General features: G+C 41.0%; 1 protein-coding gene across 4 annotated transcripts in view; it reads right to left on the reverse strand.

Annotated features, from left to right (window-relative positions):
• doc2b (double C2-like domains, beta) overlaps positions 1-16,852 on the reverse strand; it is a 367,984-nt gene that overhangs the window by 146,562 nt on the left and 204,570 nt on the right. For all 4 annotated transcript variants that reach the window (XM_061962748.2, XM_061962749.2, XM_061962747.2 and 1 more), the window contains one exon: positions 3,927-4,006. In XM_061962748.2, the coding sequence (XP_061818732.2) occupies positions 3,927-4,006 (80 nt within the window). The remainder of the gene's footprint in view (positions 1-3,926; positions 4,007-16,852) is intronic.

The raw sequence follows: 16,852 nt of genomic DNA on the forward strand, positions 1-16,852 counted from the left end.
TACTCCAGTGCGACTTATATATGTTTTTTTCCTTCTTTATTATGCATTTTCGGCCAGTGCGACTCATACTCCGGAGCGACTTATACTCCGAAAAATACGGTACTAAGAGATGCAATTTCTCATTCAGTAAAGAATCTGGGTATTATCTTCGACCCAACTCTCTCGTTTGAATCACACATTAAGAGTGTTACTAAAACGGCCTTCTTTCATCTCCGTAATATCGCTAAAATTCGTTCTATTTTATCCACTAGCGACGCTGAGATCATTATTCATGCGTTCGTTACGTCTCGTCTCGATTACTGTAACGTATTATTTTCGGGTCTCCCTATGTCTAGCATTAAAAGATTACAGTTGGTACAAAATGCGGCTGCTAGACTTTTGACAAGAACAAGAAAGTTTGATCATATTACGCCTATACTGGCTCACCTGCACTGGCTTCCTGTGCACTTAAGAAGTGACTTTAAGGTTTTACTACTTACGTATAAAATACTACACGGTCTAGCTCCGTCCTATCTTGTCGATTGCATTGTACCATATGTCCCGGCAAGAAATCTGCGTTCAAAGAACTCCGGCTTATTAGTGATTCCCAGAGCCCAAAAAATAGTCTGCGGGCTATAGAGCGTTTTCTATTCGGGCTCCAGTACTATGGAATGCCCTCCCGGTAACAATTAGAGATGCTACCTCAGTAGAAGCATTTAAGTCCCATCTTAAAACTCATTTGTATACTCTAGCCTTTAAATAGCCCCCCTGTTAGACCAGTTGATCTGCCGTTTCTTTTCTTTTCTCCTTTGCTCCCCTTTTCCTTGAGGGGGGGGGGGCACAGGTCCGGTGGCCATGGATGAAGTGCTGGCTGTCCAGAGTCGGGACCCGGGGTGGACCGCTCGCCTGTGCATCGGCTGGGAACATCTCTACGCTGCTGACCCGTCTCCGCTCGGGATGGTGTCCTGCTGGCCCCACTATGGACTGGACTCTTACTATTATGTTGGATCCACTATGGACTGGACTCTCACAATATTATGTCAGACCCACTCGACATCCATTGCTTTCGGTCTCCCCTAGAGGGGGGGGGGTTACCCACATATGCGGTCCTCTCCAAGGTTTCTCATAGTCATTCACATCGACGTCCCACTGGGGTGAGTTTTTCCTTGCCCGTATGTGGGCTTTGTACCGAGGATGTCGTTGTGGCTTGTGCAGCCCTTTGAGACACTTGTGATTTAGGGCTATATAAATAAAGATTGATTGATAAAGATTGAATTTATTATATACTGAAGTGAATTAATTAACTCATATCAGGTTTTGCTTATGGTGAAGATTTACATCCAACTTGGAGAGCGCAAACCACCAAGTTTAATTAAATAGAGGTATTTCAGTTTGAGCACATAATAAGATAAGACCCCTTAGTTTGATATTTGCATGTGGACTGGAATTGCTCTCTCACGAGAAGAAGCAATAAAACCAGGCTTCGGAATGCAAAAGTTATAGCTCTAGAGCAGTGGTTCTTAACCTTGTTGGAGGTACCGAACCCCACCAGTTTCATATGCGCATTCACCGAACCCTTTTTTAGTGAAAAATAAAATGTTTTTTTTTTCAAATTCAAGTTTTTGGTAACACTTTAGTATGGGGAACATATTCTAAGTAACAAAGACATAATTTAGAGTTATTTGGACACTAGGGGAACATATTCTAAGTAATAAAGACTTCATTTAGAGTTATTTGGTTAGGGCAGGGGTCGGCAACCCGCGCCTCCGGAGCCGCATGCGGCTCTTTGATCACTCTGATGCGGCTCAGCAGCTTACTTGCTGAACCCTCCAATTTTCCCGTGAGACTTCCGGATTTCAGTGCCTCTCGCAGAAAACTCCCGGGATTAATATTGACCGATTTTCACCCTTACGGCTATAATAAGGACGTGCCATGATGGTACAACATTTGGCGCCCTCTACAATCTGTATTAACAGAGTGCCAGCCCAACAATTGTTAAACAATATACAACATATACATGGGATTCTGGGTATTTGTCCTGTTGTGTTTATGTTGTGTTACGGTGCAGATGTTCTCCCGAAATTTGTTTGTCATTCTTGTTTGGTGTGGGTTCACAGTGTGGCGCATTATTAGTAAGAGTGTTAAAGTTGTTTTTTTTATACCGCCACCGTCAGTGTGAGCTGTGTGGTTGTTGACCAAGTATGCCTTGCTGTTACCTACGTGAGCAAAGCGGAAGCCCCACACAACGTGTGGCTGATCAGGCACGCTGACTGTAGTGGGTGCTATATGCTGTACCATCACGGCACGCATGACGCTGACAAGCGCCATTCAATTAAAACTCGCGTGCCGCACCAGCATTCAAATTCCACATAAAGGTGTGGGCAGCGTGTCTGAGACCCCTGGTTATACATAGCACAAAGCAAAAAAAAAAAAACTTCGTATGCAGTGTTATTTCATTTAAAATTAAAAATTTTTTTTGCGGCTCCCATTGTTTTCTATAATTTGTGAAACTGGTCAAAATGGCTCTTTGACTGGTAAAGGTTGCCGACCCCTGGGTTAGGGTTAGGGTCAGGGTTAGAGGGTTAGAGGGTTAGGGTTATAATAAGGCCATGCCGAATAAGGCATTAATAAGTACTTAATAATGACTAGTTAAGAGCCAATATGTTACTAATTTGCATGTTGATAAGCAACTACTTAATGGTGAGTATGTTCCCCATACTAAAGTGTTACCATGTTTTTTTACTGGTGCACAAAATGAAGCGTGCATGAACATCACCTTGTTCAAAGAACAAAACCAACACAGTGCATAAACTCACAACAAATGACACCTGAAAATCAGTCAGCTGTTGCCGTATCCGTAACACGTTGATAGGGAGAAGTTTGTATTTACACGATGAGTCGGGTGTGTTTTGACCTCCGCCGAACCCCTGAAGCCGACTCACCGAACCCCTAGGGTTCGATCGAACCCAGGTTAAGAACCACTGCTCTAGAGATTCCATGTTTATCTTAAACGTCAATCTACAAGTTATGGTATACATCTGTTGTCTTCCCAGTCACTACACACAAACATCTCCTTACATGGTCAGGTTGTGCTGTCCTGACTTAGCACACACCCAGACAGAGAAAGAAGGAATATACAACTGATGGTTTGGCTTTTCCAGATTAGGAGTCCTTCATTTTTGACCTGAGCTCCTCCAGGAAAACTGCAGTCCTGTATAACGACGCTCGCTTGTAATAAAGCAACTTTTGGTCGAGTAAAGCTTCTCCGACGTCTCTTTTGATCCAGCCGCACTGCCGTGTCAGCCTTCTGTCCGGACGAGGATGTCGGAGCTTAATGTTTCTCTTCAAATAAAGACTAAACAACGAACAACAACAAGACCAGAAATACACTTCAATACGAATGTACCGTATTTTTCGGACTATAAGTCGCAGTTTTTTTTCATAGTTTGGCCGGGCTCCAGTGCGACTTATATATGTTTTTTTCCTTTTTTATTATGCATTTTCGGCAGGTGCGACTTATACTCCGGTGCGACTTATACTCCGAAAAATGGGAGTGAAACCCAGTGCTGACATTACAATCACATTTGAACAACCTGCTAAGTTAGCCTGTTTGCTGAAGACAAACTAAAAAAAATGATAAAACGTATCTGTAGCTTACTGACAAATAGTTGGCAGAGCCCCGGGGTTTATTTTAATTTATTTTAAGATGCGTAGCCAAGCCTTAAAAATAAAATCTGTCCGCTGTGACGTGGTGGACTCATCCAGGGGCTGTTGTTTTCCCCCCCAAACATTTCAATACGCAAGGGGATACAATCAGAGTGTAGTTGGCAAACTTCCGCTTTATTGACCGTTTTAATGAGCAAAATGATCAATTCACAGGCTCCTTGATCGAAAAACCGTGACTTGTTTTTTTGCCATTAATCTGCATGGTCATCACGGTGCCTTACCTTGGCTTTGTTGATGGTGCAGTGCAGTGCATTGTTCTCCTGGTCGTACAGCAAACTGAAGTCCAGTGTTCCCAGTGTCGCTGCAAGGAAGACAGAGATATGAGAACGTTAGTTTTATTATCTCAGGGGTAAACTTTTTTTTTTTTCATCATCATAAAGCACGGTCCCGATGGGAAAATCAGGGGCGGAGCTACAGTGGGAGCTGGGAGGGCGGCGCCCCCTACCAAGACTTGGGCCCGGAGGAGCTCGGATCATGCAAACATCCATCCATCCATCTCCATCCATCTTCTTCCGCTTATCCGAGGTCGGGTCGCGGGGGCAGCAGCCTAAGCAGGGAAGCCCAGACTTCCCTCTCCCCAGCCACTTCGTCCAGCTCTTCCTGTGGGACCCCGAGGCGTTCCCAGGCCAGCCGGGAGACATAATCTTCCCAACGTGTCCTGGGTCTTCCCTGTGGCCTCCTACCGGTCGGACGTGCCCTAAACACCTCCCTAGGGAGGCGTTCGGGTGGCATCCTGACCAGATGCCCGAACCACCTCATCTGGCTCCTCTCGATGTGGAGGAGCAGCGGCTTTACTTTGAGCTCCCCCCGGATGGCAGAGCTTCTCACCCTATCTCTAAGGGAGAGCCCCGCCACCCGGCGGAGGAAACTCATTTCGGTCGCTTGTACCCGTGATCTTGTCCTTTCGGTCATAACCCAAAGCTCATGACCATAGGTGAGGGTGGGAACGTAGATCGACCGGTAAATTGAGAGCTTTGCCTTCCGGCTCAGCTCCTTCTTCACCACAACGGATCGATACAGCGTCCGCATAACTGAAGACGCCGCACCGATCCGCCTGTCGATCTCACGATCCACTCTTCCCTCACTCGTGAACAAGACTCCGAGGTACTTGAACTCCTCCACTTGGGGCAAGATCTCCTCCCCAACCCGGAGATGGCACTCCACCCTTTTCCGGGCGAGAACCATGGACTCGGACTTGGAGGTGCTGACTCTCATCCATGCAAACAGTTTTATTATATTCAACATCAATAAAGGAGCTGGCCTTATTGGGTGCCCCAGTCAGGATGAGTCATGGGTGCTAAAAACTTTACAAGACGGACTTTAGTGATCTAGTAGGCGTTTTAATAAAATGTTGTGCTGTACGACTGGCTTTATTTTCACTTTGCAACGTGCAAATTTACAAGTGGATCGACAATGTTTTCTCCAAGTGTATTCTGGGTAAAATCGTCATCAACCGTCCGCTAACGTCATCGGTCCCTTGTCAACGGAGTATAAACTAGGTCAGGGGTGTCAAACTCTTTTTCATCGAGGGCCACATCGCAGTTATGGTTTCCCTCAGAGGGCCGCTTTTAACAATAAGTAATATATGAATATACATGTATATATATATATATATATATATATATATATATATATATATATATATATATATATATATATATATATATATATATATAATATATATTGTCGGAGGCAGATATTTACATATATCCGAATTTAAGTGTTACTTCTTTTATAATTATAATCATATTACAAAACAGCTAGTGTTTTTCTTCCAATTGTGGTCTTTTGGTTGTCTGCAAATACTGTGTGCTTAACCTTGAGTGAGGAATGTAAGAAAGAGAGATACTCCTTTCTCTTATCTAGCCTTATGTCCAGGTGCGGAGGACAATGGGCATGTGTTTTGGGCTGGAGGGACATGACTGCGAGGGTGGGAGGGAGAGAGACTTAAGAGGGGAGAGGGTTTTTCAAGGGGGGGCAGACCATCTTGGCGGCGCGATTGAATGTTCTATGCTGGACTGGTCTCAATGTATTTACAAAGCTTTGCAAATATATACAAAATACCTATTCTGTCTCTGGTGGTTCTTTTACTCAGCTTTAAGTGTCGTAAAGAGCTTGGGAGCGAGCGACCAGAAACTTGGATTCCCTGGGAGGAACAACTGGTCCAAACGCAACAATATTTATATATATATATATATATATATATATATATATATATATATATATATATATATATATATCAGAGGTGGGTAGTAACGCGCTACATTTACTCCGTTACATCTACTTGAGTAACTTTTGGGATAAATTGTACTTCTAAGAGTAGTTTTAATGCAACATACTTTTACTTTTACTTGAGTATATTTATAGAGAAGAAACGCTACTTTTACTCCGCTACTTTTATCTACATTCAGCTCGCTACTCGCTACTAATTTTTATCGATCTGTTAATGCACGCTTTGTTTGTTTTGGTCTGTCATAGTGCCTGCGTTTCAACAAATACAGTCACTGGTGACGTTCACTCCGTTCCACCAATCAGATGCAGTCACTGGTGACGTTGGACCAATCAAACAGAGCCAGGCGGTCACATGACCTGACTTAAACAAGTTGAAAAACTTATTCGGGTCTTACCATTTAGTGGTCAATTGTACGGAATATGTACTGTGCAATCTACTAATAAAAGTTTCAATCAATCAATCAAAAATGTGAAGGAAAAAAGACCCTTTTTTTATTTCAACCGTACTTCCCGTCAAAAGCCTAAAGACTGACTGCACAGTTCCTGTCTTCACAATAAAAGTGCCGCTCCATCGCGCCTGCGCTTTCAAAACAAGAGTCAGCGCAAACAAGCTAGCAAGCTACGGAGTTTGCCGCCAATGTATTTATTGTAAAGTGTATAAAAACGAATATGGAAGCTGGACAAATAAAATGCCAAAAACCAACCACTTTCATGTGGTATTAGACAGAAAGGAGGAACTTTTTTTCTCCTCCATTTGAAAACGTGGACGCTATCAGCACTACTGTCTGATTACAATCAATGCAAGTCATCAGAATCAGGTAATACACCAACTTATATTCTTGTCTTCATGAAAGAAAGGAATCTATATGTGTTAAACATGCATGTATATTCATTAAAACACCTTTAACATGTAAACAAAAACGGCAAAATAAATAAATATAAATTATATACTGTATATATGTGTGTGTATATATATATATATATATATATATATATATATATATATATATATGTGTGTGTGTGTGTGTGTATGTTACTCATCAGTTACTCAGTACTTGAGTAGTTTTTTCAAAACATACTTTTTACTTTTACTCAAGTAAATATTTGGGTGACTACTCCTTACTTTTACTTGAGTAATAAATCTCTAAAGTAACAGTACTCTTACTTGAGTACAATTTCTGGCTACTCTACCCACCTCTGATATATATATATATATATATATATATATATATATATATATATATATATATATATATATATATATATATATATATATATATATATACCGTATTTTCCGCACTATAAGGCGCACCTAAAAACCACAAATTTTCTCAAAAGCTGACAGTGCGCCTTATAACCCGGTGCGCTTTATATATGGATAAATATTAAGATTCATTTTCATAAAGTTTAGGTCTCGCAACTACGGTAAACAGCCGCCATCTTTTTTCCCCGTAGAAGAAGCGCGCGGTGCATGCTGGGATATGTGACGTTTCATTTCCATTTGTGTGTTTATGTAAAGACCCCAAAATGGCTCCTATTAAGTGTGTTGTCTGTCTAATTATAAATAATGCAGACGAGGCGTGTTAACTGAGTTCTCAACGTTTACTCACAGCGTGCTAACTGCCAGCATACAACAACGCTTCTCAGGGCTACCGCGCATGCTCGTAACTATCGTTGCATGCTGGGTAGTGTAGTTGTTATAGTTGCTAGCTCATAACAGCACATTGAGAGACACGCTTACGCGCTTAATTCAATACTCGCCGTCATTCCGGGTGGATTGACAAAAGACCTCCAGCCGCTAGATATTGGTGTCAACAGGGCATTCGAAGCTAGACTGCTAACTGCGTGGGAACAATGGATGACAGAAGGCGAACACACCTTCACTAAGACGAGGAGGCAGCGCCAGACGACGCCAACATCTGCCAGTGGATCGTAAATTTGCCCAACTTTTCACTTCGGACACCGAAGACGAAGGATTTACGAATGAAGAATAACTTCAGAAAGTGAGCGCTATGTTTATTTTGTGTGTTGTGACATTAACGTTCGAGCAACATTATGTTGCTATTGCTCTGCACTATTTTGAATTTTACTATGTTTGTGATTGCACATTTGCGTACATTTTGGGAGTGAACAGAGTTGTTAGAACGCTGGTTTTTAATATATTATTAAAGTTTGACTGACCTATCTGACTGTTTTTTTGACATTCCCTTTAGCGCAGCGTAGGCGCGGCTTATAGTCCGGGGCGGCTTATTGGTGGACAAAGTTATGAAATATGCCATTCATTGAAGGTGCGGCTAATAATCCGGTGCGCCTTATAGTGCGGAAAATACGGTATATATATATATATATATACGGTCACAAAGGCGGAAGAAGGCTGCAGCAAAGATGGGCCCCCAATTGTCTTGCTCCCCTTGCCATTGGACCATGGCCTTCTCTTTGCCAAGGACAGTGTGGTGGCTGTCTGTGCACCAGTCTCCCCACTTTAAAAGATTCCACGCACAGGCGTTCTCCTGAAGGCAATCCCACCAACAGGAGTACAATCATACTCGTGTCGAGTGATCGCCGCCGCCGCCGATATATATATAATACATTAACAATATATTTTTTTACATAAGCTGCAAAAAAAATATTTAAATTTTACTTTAAAAACTGGCAGCTCAGTACCAGAATTTTACAATAAGAGCAGTGGATTTTTTTTTACAGCATATACACATTTTTTATAAATGGAATGGAATGGAAACATACTAGCACTGTTTTTAGCGGTAAAATTCAAGCAACAGAGCTGTCAGTTTTGTTTATTTTTATTTTTTACCATAAAATCTTTTTGTTTTAAGGTTTTTGTTTGTGTTTTATTTTTATTTTTTTATGTTTTAGTGTTTTACTGTATATGGGGAAAAAAACAGTACCAAAGTTGATTTTACGGTAAAAAAAAAACTCAGTCGGCGGAATTTAACCGTGAAATCTATTGTCAATTTTACAGTCTACAATTTGATAATTAGGGCCCGCATGGCCCATTGCATAAGGACTCCCACAGGGAGTCCTTATGCAATGGGACATAAGGACCTATTGAATTTTTATTATTATTCTTCCGCAACTTTGCGCTGTAATTTGACCCCCTTAGCATACTTCAAAACTCACCAAATTTTACACACACATCAGTAATATACGGCAAAACTTTTTATCAAAAAACCAAACCCCAAAACTCTAAATTGCGCTCTAGCGCCCCCTAGGAAAAAAAAAAACTAGACTGCCTGTAACTCTCACTAGGAAGGTCGAAGAGACATGAAACAAAAACCTTTATGTAGGTCTGACTTAGACCTAGATTTCATAATAGTATATTCTTGGGCAAAAATCAACAGGAAGTTGGCAATTCCCCCTTCAAGACAAAAAAGTACTAAAAACAGTAACTTTTGCCTCTTTGAGCTGTAATTTGACCCCCTTAACACGCTTCAAAACACACCGAACTGAACGCACACATCAGGACTGGCAAAAATTGCGATCTAATAAAAAAACCTAACCCCAAATCTCAAAATTGCGCTCTAGAGCAATTTTTGAATAAAACGGAGAAAAAACTGCTCCTCGGAAGAAAAAAATGACAAAACTGCCTGTAACTCCCACTTGGAAGGTCGGACAGACATGAAACAAAAACCTCTCCGTAGGTCTCACTTAGACCTACATTTCATAAATTGACAACCCCCAGCAGAAATCTACAGGAAGTTTGCTATTCCCCCTTCAACACAAATTTTTTGTAAAAACCGGTCACCTTCCTTCAAAAACTATCTCCTATGAGCGTGTTACTCGTTTCGGCTTCAAACTAACACAGGAGAGAGATTAAACCCTTGTGTATAAAAGTATAGAACAGCGTTTTTCTAACTGCTCCGGTTTTGATTTTATGACCCTTCAAAGAACCGCTGCGCTGATGCTGCTGCGCTGCTGTTATTTCAAGATGGCTGCTTAAAAGCAGGAAGCACCAGCGTGCCCACACAATGCAGACAAGGTAGGTACACTGGACAAAAGTATTGGGACACTTCAGACTAAAAGTTGACAAAAGTTTTGGGACACTTAAGACTACCACTGGACAAAAGTATTGGGACACTTAGGACGAAAACTGGATGAAAGTATTGGGACACTTCGGACAAACTGTAGACAAAGGTATTGGGACACTTATGACTACAACTTGACAAAAGTATTGGGAAACTTGGGACTAACACTTGACAAAAGTATTGGGACACTTAGGACGAGCACCTGCCAAATACACGGGCCCGACCAATGCTGCTTGCAGCTTTAATTTGTTTTGAAATCGTAAGTCAAGCAGATATTTAGATTACTAGTTACTTTGTAACGCGTTAGTCCCAACACTGTGTGTATCAGGTGAACAGAAACAGGTGAACAGGAACTTTATCATCATACCCACAAATTGGCACATAATTTAATCAGCTGAGGGTTTTAGTTATGGTATTTTAATGAAGGTTTTTACACTTTAAGATCATCAAACCACAGGACCTGACCGGCCCTTTATCTAGCTCGATCGTTCATCATTCTTTGAAAATTCAAGAGCTCTGTTATAGTCAAAGCCTGGAATCAAACACCTGAGATGCTGAACGGCTTACAGCATTGATGTGCATAATTCACTTGCTCCACTTTTGCAGGTTTAAATGCTTCATGCGCTAGTCAGAGAACGTTCCATGAAAAACGAAAATAGCCAAATTAGTCATCAAAAAAAGCGCAATTAGGAAAAAAAGTGGATGAAAGTCAGGCGGGTTTGTGCTAAAAGTCTTTTTATCGGTCGCCGGTCAATTTGAGAGCGCCTGGCGTAATTACAAGATGAAGGCCCGAAAGGAGGAGGACAAAAGAGTACCGATAGAACTTCTGCACGTCTCGCACTTTTGACAGAAACGACCGTATGGCGGTCGGGCGTGGCGTGTTTAACAGGCGGCGGGTGCCTCTTCAGCAACCTTTTCCTGATTGAGGTCGACCGCAGTGTTTGACTCTGCGGGCTGAAAGTGAGACCCAGTCGCTCGCTGCTTGTAATTAGCCGGCTTTCCCACTTGGCATGTCTTGTTACTGCGCCAAGAGACCATGCTCTGCATCATGTCGTTTAAGAAAGTAACCAACATGTTAGAGTCCTTACTTTCTTTTTATTAGATTATTATTATTCGTATATTTTTGGTCTATTCACAAAATTCAGATACGTACAGAGGAAGTATCATATTCTTTCTGTAATAAGTCTTTATTATTGTTTTTCTTATTTGATTTATCATGTATAGATTATATGACAAACTGTAACCAAAGCCACTGTATTTTTTCATATATTTTTTTATGTTTTAATATGATAAAATGTGATGCATAATTTCACATTAATATGAAATAATGTTTTATACATTTCCTCTTTTGGACATTATGTGCATTATATATGACAAACTGTAACCAAAGCCACTGTATTTTTTCATATATTTGTTATATGTTTTAATATGATAAAATGTGATGTATAATTTCACATTAATATGAAATAATTTTTGATAAATTTCCTCTTTTGGAGGCATTATTTTTTTATTTTTTTTGTATAAATAAACATGTTGTATTGAAATATCTATAATAACTCCGCAAATAATTACTAATACAACTATTGCTATAGGATAAAATATATATTACTATTTTTGTTTTGGTTTTGATGAATTTTCATATGAGGAAATTAAAATAAATCAGAATCAGAATCAGAATCAGAATCAGAATCAGCTTTATTGTCATTACGCAAGGTAACGAGATTGAGGCCATTCCATACAGTGCGATGTGTGCATGCTAGAAAAACAATGTGCAAATATATAAAAATATAAAAAATGTAGAAGTGCAATGAATATGGTGTGAAATGAATATATACATGAAAAAAACAAAAACAAAACAAAAACAGGGTGGTTGGTGGAATGGGTTATTGCACCGAAGAGAAGGCAGTTATGAGGGACAATGGGGCAGTCCGTTCAGGATGGTTATGGCCCTGGGGAAGAAGCTGTTCTTTAGCCTGTTTGTTTAAATACAAATGTTATTATGAAAATATTGATAACACTTCTCGAACTATAAGTCGCAGTTTTTTTCATAGTTTGGCCGGGCTCCAGTGCGATTTATATATGTTTTTTTCCTTTTTTATTATGCATTTTAGGCAGGTGCTACTTATACTCCGGTGCGACTTATACTCCGAATAATACGGTATAAATACTACTACTGCTACGACATAAAATATCCATTACTTTATAATATATATGGTAATTAGTGTTGTCACACTAACATATTTGTACCGGTACCGGTACCAATATGTTGGTACCGGTACCGGTACCAAAATTATTTCTGTACTTTTCGGTACTTTTGTAAATAAAGGGAACCATAAAAAATTGCATTATTGTCTTTATTTTAACAAAAAATCTTAGGGTACATTAAACATATGTTTCTTATTGCAATTTAGTCCGGACCGGTACCAAATAATTGGTATTGGGACAACACTATGTTAGTGTCACCTTGTAAATCTAATTGCTAGAATAAACCACTATATTCAAATGTTTGGAGTCCAGTTGCGATCAATGGAACGCCTTGAGAACACCAAGACCTGGATGAATGAGAACATCCATAGACATCTTGCCCTGTTTTCTCTTAAAGGGGAACATTATCACAATTTCAGAAGGGTTAAAACCATTAAAAATCAGTTCCCAGAGACTTATTTTATTTTTCGAAGTTTTTTTCAAAATTTTACCCATCACGCAATATCCCTAAAAAAAGCTTCAAAGTGCCTGATTTGAACCATCGTTATATACACCCGTCCATTTTCCTGTGACGTCACACAGTGATGCCAATACAAACAAACATGGCGGAAAGAACAGCAACGTATAGCGACATTAGCTCGGATTCAGACTCGGATTTCAGCGGCTTAAGCGATTCAACAGATTACGCATGTATTGAAACGGATGGTTGTAGTGGGGACGCAGGTAGCGAAAACGAAATTGAAGAAGAAACTGAAGCTATTGAGCCATATCGGTTTGAACCGTATGCAAGCGAAACCGACGAAAACGACACGACAGCCAGCGACACGGGAGAAAGCGAGGACCAATTCGGCGATCGCCTTCTAACCAACGATTGGTATGTGTTTGTTTGGCATTAAAGGAAACAAAAAACTATGAACTAGGTTTACAGCATATGAAATACATTTGGCAACAACATGCACTTTGAGAGTGCAGACAGCCCATTTCAGGCGCGCTAAGAACATATATTTTTCCACGATTTCAGCACTCAGGTTAACCATACCTAAATAGACACAAAATACTGCATTACACAAGACTACCCGAATGTACTCGAATGATTGAAAAAAATAATTGTTTTTAAGCTAAATTATTGGTAAACACAGTTTATGTATAATAATTTACGTAAAACCGCGAGTAATGAATAAAGTTTTCATCAATTAATATATTCTGTAGACATACCCTCATCCGCTCTCTTTTCCTGAAAGCTGATCTGTCCAGTTTTGGAGTTGATGTCAGCATCTGCTTTGAGTGTCGCAGGATATCCACACATTCTTGCCATCTCTGTCGTAGCATAGCTTTCGTCGGTAAAGTGTGCGGAACAAACGACTGACCATTTCGTCGGCTTTCCCCCACAATATCGTATTTTGAACAAATTTCGTCCAATTTCTTGCCACTTTCGCATCTTTGGGCCACTGGTGCAACTTGAATCCGTCCCTGTTCGTGTTGTTACACCCTCCGACAACACACCGACGAAAGTGAGAAAATGGCGGATTGCTTTCCGAGAGCGAATAATAGAAAGGCGTTTAATTCGCCAAAATTCACCCATTTAGAGTTCGGAAATCGGTTAAAAAAATATATGGTCTTTTTTCTGCAACATCAAGGTATATACAGGTAAAAGCCAGTAAATTAGAATATTTTGAAAAACTTGATTTATTTCAGTAATTGCATTCAAAAGGTGTAACTTGTACATTATATTTATTCATTGCACACAGACTGATGCATTCAAATGTTTATTTCATTTAATTTTGATGATTTGAAGTGGCAACAAATGAAAATCCAAAATTCCGTGTGTCACAAAATTAGAATATTACTTAAGGCTAATACAAAAAAGGGATTTTTAGAAATGTTGGCCAACTGAAAAGTATGAAAATGAAAAATATGAGCATGTACAATACTCAATACTTGGTTGGAGCTCCTTTTGCCTCAATTACTGCGTTAATGCGGCGTGGCATGGAGTCGATGAGTTTCTGGCACTGCTCAGGTGTTATGAGAGCCCAGGTTGCTCTGATAGTGGCCTTCAACTCTTCTGCGTTTTTGGGTCTGGCATTCTGCATCTTCCTTTTCACAATACCCCACAGATTTTCTATGGGGCTAAGGTCAGGGGAGTTGGCGGGCCAATTTAGAACAGAAATACCATGGTCCGTAAACCAGGAACGGGTAGATTTTGCGCTGTGTGCAGGCGCCAAGTCCTGTTGGAACTTGAAATCTCCATCTCCATAGAGCAGGTCAGCAGCAGGAAGCATGAAGTGCTCTAAAACTTGCTGGTAGACGGCTGCGTTGACCCTGGATCTCAGGAAACAGAGTGGACCGACACCAGCAGATGACATGGTACCCCAAACCATCACTGATGGTGGAAACTTTACACTAGACTTCAGGCAACGTGGATCCTGTGCCTCTCCTGTCTTCCTCCAGACTCTGGGACCTCGATTTCCAAAGGAAATGCAAAATTTGCATGGTTGGGTGATGGTTTGGGGTGCCATGTCATCTGCTGGTGTCGGTCCACTCTGTTTCCTGAGATCCAGGGTCAACGCAGCCGTCTACCAGCAAGTTTTAGAGCACTTCATGCTTCCTGCTGCTGACCTGCTCTATGGAGATGGAGATTTCAAGTTCCAACAGGACTTGGCGCCTGCACACAGCGCAAAATCTACCCGTGCCTGGTTTACGGACCATGGTATTTCTGTTCTAAATTGGCCCGCCAACTCCCCTGACCTTAGCCCCATAGAAAATCTGTGGGGTATTGTGAAAAGGAAGATGCAGAATGCCAGACCCAAAAACGCAGAAGAGTTGAAGGCCACCATCAGAGCAACCTGGGCTCTCATAACACCTGAGCAGTGCCAGAAACTCATCGACTCCATGCCACGCCGCATTAACGCAGTAATTGAGGCAAAAGGAGCTCCAACCAAGTATTGAGTATTGCACATGCTCATATTTTTCATTTTCATACTTTTCAGTTGGCCAACATTTCTAAAAATCCCTTTTTTGTATTAGCCTTAAGTAATGTTCTAATTTTGTGACACACGGAATTTTGGATTTTCATTTGTTGCCACTTCAAATCATCAAAATTAAATGAAATAAACATTTGAATGCATCAGTCTGTGTGCAATGAATAAATATAATGTACAAGTTACACCTTTTGAATGCAATTACTGAAATAAATCAAGTTTTTCAAAATATTCTAATTTACTGGCTTTTACCTGTATTGACGCTTACATAGGTCTGGTGATAATGTTCCCCTTTAAACTCCTACGCCAAATAATTTGTTTAAAAAAAATAATCACTGGGTTGCAAAAAAATTCTTGAAATTGCCACAAAAAGCGTCCGGACTGAGACCTATTACTCACTACTACTGACTACTCACTTTATGTGATGTAAAAACGTCAATGTGGGACATCATAATTCAGTCCTTGAGAGCTATTGATTCGATGTCTTGTATGCAACCTAAAAGCTTGGAGCCTCCGGGAACCGAAAGACGTGGTATGACGACTTTACACCTCCCTCCAAACATTGGAAGTGACAACGCCACAAAAGCAACATGTTGCTTGTGTCACATCGCTTTACTCTCGCTGACGGGAAGCGAGGAGACTGATAGCTGCTGTCACGGGGATCGGCTCCATTACCTCTCTTAGGGCATTTCCCTGGGAGCGAAACTGCCTGAGGAAGCACCTTCAGCGGTGTAATCCTAACAAAACAGGGCCTCTTAGTAAAAATGGGTCATGTTATGATTTTTTTTTCTGCATTTAAAATTCTTCCTTGTGTTCTACATAACATGTAATGGTGGGTCTTTGGTCCAAATTTTGCATAGATTATATATTACAGACCATCTTCAAGCCGCTTCCTGACGGTTTTATTTACGTGCCTCCACTTCGACTGCGTCTTCTCACCGTCAGACATGTTGTCGTTTTTAGCGGCTTCCATATGGAGTCTACTGACAAATATGCTAGAATAGTACGCCACATTGTATTAGAAATGGCAACAGCGGAGGGTGCATGTGCATATACCGTATTTTCCGCACTATAAGCCGCACCTAAAAACCACACATTTTCACAAAAGCTGACAGTGCGGCTTATAACCCGGTGCGCCTTATATATGGATTAATATAAATATTTATTTTCATAAAGTTTCGGTCTCGCAACTACGGTAAACAGCCGCCATCTTTTTTCCCCCGTAGAAGAGGAAGCGCTTCTTCTTCTATGGTAAGCAACCACCCGCCCCCGTAGAAGAAGAAGCGCGCGGGTATTACGTTTCATTTCCTTTGTGTGTTCCATGTTGATATACGACTCCATGCGCGCCCACATCACAGATGGTGTCAAAAAACAAGTGAAGCACACAAATACAACACTCGCCGTCATTCCGGGTGGATTAACCAAAGAACTCCAACCGCTCGATATTGGTGTCAACAGGGCATTTAAAGCACGACTGCGAACGGCGTGGGAACAATGGATGACCGAAGGCGAACACACCTTCACTAAGACAGGGAGACAGCGCCGGACGACATACGCCAACATCTGCCAGTGGATCGTAAATGCCTGGGCGGATATTTCGGTCACAACTGTGGTCCGAGCTTTCCGGAAGGCAATGATTTCGACGAGACGGAGCCGGCCATTTTGGATCCCGTATTCGCCCAACTTTTT

The sequence above is a fragment of the Nerophis lumbriciformis genome, linkage group LG09 (genome assembly GCF_033978685.3).
Source record: "Nerophis lumbriciformis linkage group LG09, RoL_Nlum_v2.1, whole genome shotgun sequence".
Taxonomy (NCBI): Eukaryota; Metazoa; Chordata; class Actinopteri; order Syngnathiformes; family Syngnathidae; genus Nerophis; species Nerophis lumbriciformis.